General features: G+C 43.6%; 1 protein-coding gene across 1 annotated transcript; it reads right to left on the bottom strand.

The window, feature by feature from the left end:
- Nucleotides 1-682: 682 nt before the first annotated feature.
- Nucleotides 683-5,964, bottom strand: TEX36 (testis expressed 36). Its single transcript, XM_063405122.1, has 4 exons — nt 5,807-5,964; nt 4,856-4,987; nt 3,382-3,462; nt 683-2,067 (listed from the first exon to the last, which is right to left on the bottom strand). The coding sequence occupies exons 1-4, from the start codon at nt 5,852-5,854 to the stop codon at nt 1,768-1,770; spliced, it is 561 nt and encodes a 186-aa protein (XP_063261192.1). The 5' UTR covers nt 5,855-5,964; the 3' UTR covers nt 683-1,767.
- Between the last annotated feature and the right edge of the window lie 1,404 nt (nt 5,965-7,368).

Genomic DNA, 7,368 nt, shown 5'->3' with positions numbered 1-7,368 from the left:
TCTCTATTACAATATAGTTGAAAATATGTATGATCCACAGGTACTTTTTTCTTTTTTTAATCCATATTATAACCAAAAATGGGAAGAAAAAAAAAAAAAGAAAAAGAGGGGGAAAAAGAAATCTGGAGTGCTTCTGTTGGTGTCTTAAGGCATAACAAACTATAGCAATTTATTTCACCACATCCAGTTGTAATGCTAAACCACAGATAAACATTACTAATGGAGCAGGAATGTGTTCCTTCTTCTGATGGAGGGCCAAGATTGCCCTTCGGAGTTTGCCAAACAGCATGGGGCACTTCATTCACCCTGGGATTGGCACACACTTCAGTTCTGAGTAAGTTTGGGGATGAAATTGTTGGCTAAAGCTCTGGAAATTCTGACTCTGGAGCTGTCAGGCAGGCTGTCTTTACTTTGAGAAAAAGCAATTCCTTTTAATAGCACCACGTTATTTGGTTTTTTATTTGGTTTTACTTTGTTCATTGATGTTTTGGATTTTGATGTATTGTGCAGTACCCCAAGACCTCTAACAGGGGGAACTCCATTAAAAAAAAGAGTTTATTATTTCAACATGCGCTAATAAATATGCTACATGTTTGGAGAATCTAATCCCATCTATTTTGATGGCACACAAAAAGGCCATCAGCCACTGCATGCTGATACCAAAAAATGTATCTGTTCACTGAGAGGCAGAAATGTCATTTCTTAACTGAGCTCATGCTCAATGCAGCTCTTACAATGCAGGGAATTCTAAGGGTCAAGGGTTTATTTTTCCATTTATCTTGTAAATAAAACTATCTCATAAACTTATGACTGATTTTTTTTGTCAACATTATTTTGCATAGCAACAAGCTTATTTGTAGGGTATTTTAAGACACACACTTTAGCTTATTATTTTATTGATATTAATGGAAGTGATCCAGAAGAGGAAAACACATCATCTGGAGGTCTGACTCTAGGTCTGACTCTACTGCCTGCCACATCCTACATCAGCAAATATTCTGGGAGCAGAATGCTTGGAGGATTGGGTTTGAATTGTCTTCCTTGGGGACATGTAACTACAAAAGGATGAGTTCTTTTAAGATCCTGTCTACCCCAACCTCAAAACCCCCACGCAGCCTTCCACTTCAGCTTGAGGTTTTTTCCCCATTACAACCATGAATCAAATTTGTGAGTGCACAAATGTTGTTCACAACACTCCTTCTTTCTTCGTTTCTACAGCTGCTGTGCTATAACCAAACAGGACACTTATTTTGCACAGCAATCTAATGCACAGCTCTTTGATCTACTTTCTCTAATGGCTGCTCACCTGCAATGAATTTTCTCAGCCAGAAAACCCTTCAGAATCGTCTCCCTCTTACCTGAAGGCACAGGGGTTTGGCTCCCTGCTGCGGTAATCCCTCGAGGATCCCGTTCCACTATGCTCCTGTGTCAATACAGGTGCTGTCAGCTGCCTGAGGTACAGCCCTGCCACTGATTCAGAAGCTGAAGGAGCTTTTGTATTAAGGTGAGGGTCAACCAGTATCAGGTAACACAAGCACAATCCCTATCACTGTTCTCCTAGCAGAGGTATGTCTAAAAATATGCACAATCTTGTTTCTCCTTATAACGCTCCTCTTCCTTACAGGTTTTATAGTAATGTATGTTTTCAGAGTGATGTAAGGTTGCTGATCACAATGAACTCTCACCCACACTGCCGCGTGCACTTCACACAAATGTTTATTCCTTCACCATTGGTTTGAGTCTTTGGTCAGAGAGGTGTTTTGCTGATTAGGATGGCTTGTAGGGCTGCAGGGCTTTGCCGTCGTCAGAGGCAGGTTTGGGGCAGCAGCACTGTTTGTGGGCGGTGCACTGTTTGTGGGCGGTGCACTGTCTCTGGGTGTGGTGTTTGGGATAGCGCCTGGCACGGCAGTCCTCGTGCCCGAGGCGGGCCTGGTCTGCCACGAACGAGGTCTGGTACACGGTTAACAGGTCATGGCTGTGGCTCTCTCCTGATGCAGTGACCCACTCGAGGAAGTTGTGCGAGTTCCGTTTCCGCTTCTCGGGATCCAGCTTCCTCACGCCCATGCCCTAGGAACAAACAGGACAGAAAATTTCATGCAAACATATGACTGCCAGTCACAGCTTCACAGACGGATCTTGTAACAGTCACTACCCCACTGGGAAGTGAACGAAGCTGTTACCACAGTGATTGCAAGAACTCACGGTTGATCTTTAGCAAGTTAAAAATAATATTGTCAGACTTGCCTGGATGAACATTTTTGGTTGCATATATAATGGGAAATCTGCTGACCTTCCACCTCTCAGTGCTAATAAACCACTTTTACTTTGCATTTCTGTAGCACACCATCTACTCAAGGCTATTTAGCTACACTCAGCTAAATTAATCTTCAGAGGCACCCAAAGAAACAGGTTAATAATTCTGGGTTTGGACTGCAATAAAGAAACTGAGACAGACCATGAAATCTGAATCTTCAATGCTATCCCTTGTGTGTCCAAACTTTGAGAGACAGAATCTGATTTTCACACTCCACAGCTCACAGGAAATTTAGCTGGAATTATGGTTGATCAGTATCTCTAAAACTTTAAGACACTGCCCAAAGTGCACAGAAATTGAGGTTACTCAGTGAATACTGAATTCCAAAAAGTCTAGGTCTGACAAAGCCCAAAGTCAGACAAACTCCCTTTATCACAATTCTCTGCTTCCTCCTTTACTCATTATCCTGTGAACTGCACTATTTCTTTTGCTGTCTGGAGTAATATCAACAATCTAAGGGGAATGCAAGAACATGAAACTGTTGCCCACACAGAAAAGCCCAAAACCATTTAAGTTCTAGTCAAAGTTGTGGCTTCTACAGCACACATTTAAGCAGGTATATTGTAAAGAGTTGCAAAAGAAAGCGCTCCTGAGATATATTGTGGGTACCCCATGGATTTTGTTTAAATTTATTACGAAGATGAGTCTGAATAAAATATTTGGGACTGCAAATTATAAGTGGCTAAGATCTCCACAAAAATTCATTGCAAGGCAAATCACTTAGAGCAGATTAATAGGACATTTAACTGGGTACAAAACCAAAACAGGAATATCAGAAAATGCCTGTCAGAGACCCAAACCATGGCTTTCATCCTCCCTTTGAATCGTGCCATTCTCAGTGACTGTGAGCTGCTGCACATCTGTGGCAGTCCCAGAGATGTCCTAGCATATACTAATGAAAAGTGTATTTTTCTTTGTTATTTACATTTTTCTCTTCTCACAAGTTTTAGCATCTCTTTTTTTTTCTTTTTTTTTTATTTGCAGGGGACAGGGAAGATGCTCTGCTTAGTCTCTAGTAGACCAATAGATCTGAAGTTGCCTGATTTGTCTCAGTGCTGGGTACTTACCAAGTCAAAATACTCAACTGCGTTGCATATCTCATGTCTGTTGTCATGAGAAGAGAACGGGAAATGGTTGTTTCCTGCTTTCTGAAAGAAAAGAAATGATAGCAAATAAGTATGAATACATACATGATTAATATAAAACTGGGACTTTTCAAATAAATGATACATTCTGTCTGCAAAGCAGCAAAAAGCTAGATATATGTCAGGATTGCCTTGCTTGATTTAGTAGTAGGCCTAAAGCTAATTAAAATAAACTATGAAAGGGACCTCAAAACTGAATTAGTCTGTTATTTATGAACTGAATGTCATGGACACTGCTTGTTGCAGGGGAAGTAGAAGAGGTATTAATTGCTTAACCAATTTATAATCTCATTCTCATACATGTGTTTAAAAGTAAGCATCTCCTGAGTCTGTAAATTTACTAAAATATCCTACTGCAATTGAATTTTAATCTCAGTGTTTTAGGAATAGTGTTTATTACCAGTGCCCAAACAAACTTCCTCAGGTTGTCCCATTTTAGCCTTTAATGCATCTTTGTTCTCTCACCACTGATCTCAGATTAATTCTCAATTTATGACAGACAAGAATTTCCCCAATTCTGTTAAAAAATGGTAAATTCAAGGCATGAAACATCAGGTGAAGTCACACTGCTGTTGCTGAAAGGTGCCTCTCCCCTGGTTCTCCTTTTCAGGCAGTGACTAAGGCCAGACGTTCCACAGAATGGCAGATGTAATATTAACACAGTGTATACTCGTGTTATACTATACCCTCCTTTTCTGTAGTCTCGAGCTTTCATTTTAAATATTCCTTCCAAACCCATTTCTGCCCTTCATTATAGCAAAACCTGTGAAATGAACTCACTGTAATTGCTGTGCTTATAGAAAATGAAAATAGAAAATGTTCTGTGCACAAAGTGGGGTTCTGTGTGATGGTAAAATAAGGACATGAAAAGGTGCTTACAACACTGCAACATTTTCAAAACTTGGGATTTTAAAAACACTGTATTTCCTTCCATCCTAAAATTTCTCATAAATCTCATTTTTAAGCAAGCCTTATGTTTGAAATGAGGAGCTTCTAACTTTTTAATGATCAAAAAGAACACTCCTTTGTGTGATTTATGTGGATTTTCGCCATTCATTGCCCAACAGCTGATCAAATTTCCATTAAACCTTCTTACAGGGCTTTACACACAGGCTTTGGGCTGAGATTGATCATAATGTATTCGGTGTCTCAATAATAAAAGAGAAAATCAGCCATAATACAGCAGGACTTTGAGCAACTAAAATTCTAAGTGAGTAACAGGGAAATATGTTTCTTCCGCAGCGCAGGCAGCAATCGCTCCATCCCCTGAGGCACAAAGTCTGCCAGCCCGCCGAGACTGCTCCGCTGCCGACCCTGAGTGCTGTTCTTACTCACAACTTGTGAGTGACAACTTGCAAAAGACTCCGCAGATCGGCGGTGCTGCACAGGAACTCACCTCCACCCGAGCTTTGTATTCCAGCGGCTGTCTAAACTCCGTGCCCAGAGCAGCCGCCGTGTCCAGTACATGTCTTAGTGAAGCGCTTGTTGTTGATTCCAGCTCGCCCTCCTGCTCCCCTTCGTGAGCAAACTAGAAAATAATGAAGATTATGACCCTTTGAAATAAAAGCCAACGAAAACATCCCCCACATATAAACCTGATCACAAATGTGGGCAAAATAGTATTTTCCCATTTACTTTTGATTACTTGGATTGCAGCAGCACCTAGTGGTGTCTGGAAAAATGAGGAGTCTCCCACACACACAACACAATCCCTACCAAAAAAAAACTTCGAACATCGATAAAACAATCAGAGAAGAATTTTAAGAATTTTCAAGACAAGACGTCCAGGAACTTACTGAAAAGTTTTTATACAGCGATAACCACTAAGGAAAACAACGACCTTCCCCAACCCCCGCACCCCTCATGTTACTCCTACTGTTGTACAAGCTTGAAAGCGCAAAATTTTGGGGAACAGCTCAACCAAACATCAGGTCAAAGAGTTCAGAGAGTGAGGAACAGCCTGTGCCAGGAGTGTCTCAGTGCTCTGGGATGCCAAGACGTCCCAGCCCAGCCTTTCTGGTGGGATCACACTGTTCTCCTGGAGACGAAAACTGAAGCAAACCTTGGCTGGAGTTCGCCAGAAGAGAAGGAAAATCAACCAGGACTAACTATCAAATAAGACACTTCCAGCATTGCTGGAAAAATTGGGGGGAAAAAATAATCCAGCCAGGGATTAGCAAACCAGAACTTTTTCACTCTTCCTCTGAATACATAAGACACACTTTCCTCATAAACCTCAGGAATAGGAAGACTCACTTGTGACTTAAGGACAAGGTCACCCTTAGCATGGTGCTTTTGTGAGAGTTTAAGGATAAAGAAGCCCTGTGGGGGGCTGCTGGGCCCTTACCCAGTCGCCGCCGTGCTGGATGCTGGGCTTCCTACTCCCGTTCTCCATGGCTCGATGTCACTCGCCGCCCCGGGACGCTGTGCCGCGGCCACCGCGCTGCCCTGGAGACCTGCTGGCACCGCGGGCGGCGTGTGGAACCCTCCCTCTGTGACCTCAGAGCCCGGCGGGCAGTGAGATCCACACAGCCGGGACACCGGGCAACGCTGCTCCTGCCCTGTGCTGCGGGGGGACAGGGAAAGAACAGCTCGTCAGAGGATTCAGTGTTAAAAACAAATCAGTTCTGCACTATCACTGCAGTGACACTTTGCAGCCCGAATGGGGACGCGTGGGGAAAGGAGAACTGGTTTTGAGGGAAACCCATAGGATGTTAGAGAACTTTTAAGATGCAATTTCTTGCTGTTTTGAAAATGGCTTTCCACACACACATCTGAATTGAACACACCCCCAATATTTACAGAGAATCTGGCTGTGTCTTAAGGATTCTTTTGCTTTTGAGTTTGAGCGCTGGCTTGGAAACATCTCACCTATTTAACTGCAGCACAGCGGCAGCACAAACCAAGAGTTTGCCTCCTTGGCCTTGACAGACTGTAAAGATGACACTTGTGTCCTTTTTGGCTTCCAACTAAGAGAAACTAGGTTTAGATTAGATCTTAGGAAGAAATTGTTCCCTGTGAGGGTGGGCAGGCCCTGGCACAGGGTGCCCAGAGCAGCTGTGGCTGCCCCTGGATCCCTGGCAGTGCCCAAGGCCAGGCTGGACACTGGGGCTGGAGCAGCCTGGGACAGTGGGAGGTGCAGGGGTGGCACTGGATGAGCTTTAATTGTCCCTTCCAGCCCAAACCATTTCGTGATTCCATGATCTATATATGTGTGTATATATATATATATATATATATCTCAAAAGACGTATGTGGTTATAGATAGATATAGATGTAATTTAAGAGGCAGCCTGCATTTGTACTCCCGAACCAGTCATGAAGTGTACTGCCTCTTGTGGTTTAAAGAATGAGGAAAACCATCTACAAGGAAAATAACAGGTATTAAAAATCCCATGGGCACTATTATTCAGGAATTACTTCCTTACTGAAGCCATCACAATGTGGTTTTGTTGAACTTAGTGTACAAGCAGAAGGCAGGACACGGCATTTTAACCCACTCCTTGCTGAGGTACCCCATTACCAAGTTTTCGCTTGTTTCATTAAAGTCCCAGTTATCCAGGAAAGTCAGTCCTGGAGAAAAAGAAGCTCGGGGGGACCTTCTGGCTCAGCCGTGAATGGTCTCAAACTGTGCCAGAGGAGGCCTAGATTGGAGATGAGGGAAAATTTATTCCCGGAAAGGGTGGCCAAGATTTGGAAGGGACTGCCCAGGGAGGTAGTGGAGTCCCATCCCTGGAGGTGTTTAAGGAACGACGGGACATGACACCGCCTGTTTTGGGGTACGGATCTCTCACAGACCGGCCATATGTTTTGCCAACCTCAAACACTCGGAGCGCCACGCCCGCCCCTCACGGAGCCGCCGCCCCTCACGGCGCCGCCCTCAGAGCCCGCCCTTCGCGCGCCTTCTCG

Source organism: Prinia subflava, chromosome 9 (assembly GCF_021018805.1).
Source record: "Prinia subflava isolate CZ2003 ecotype Zambia chromosome 9, Cam_Psub_1.2, whole genome shotgun sequence".
Lineage (NCBI taxonomy): Eukaryota > Metazoa > Chordata > Aves > Passeriformes > Cisticolidae > Prinia > Prinia subflava.
Note: the sequence above shows the minus strand (reverse complement) of the source record. Positions and strands in the feature narration are given on the sequence as shown.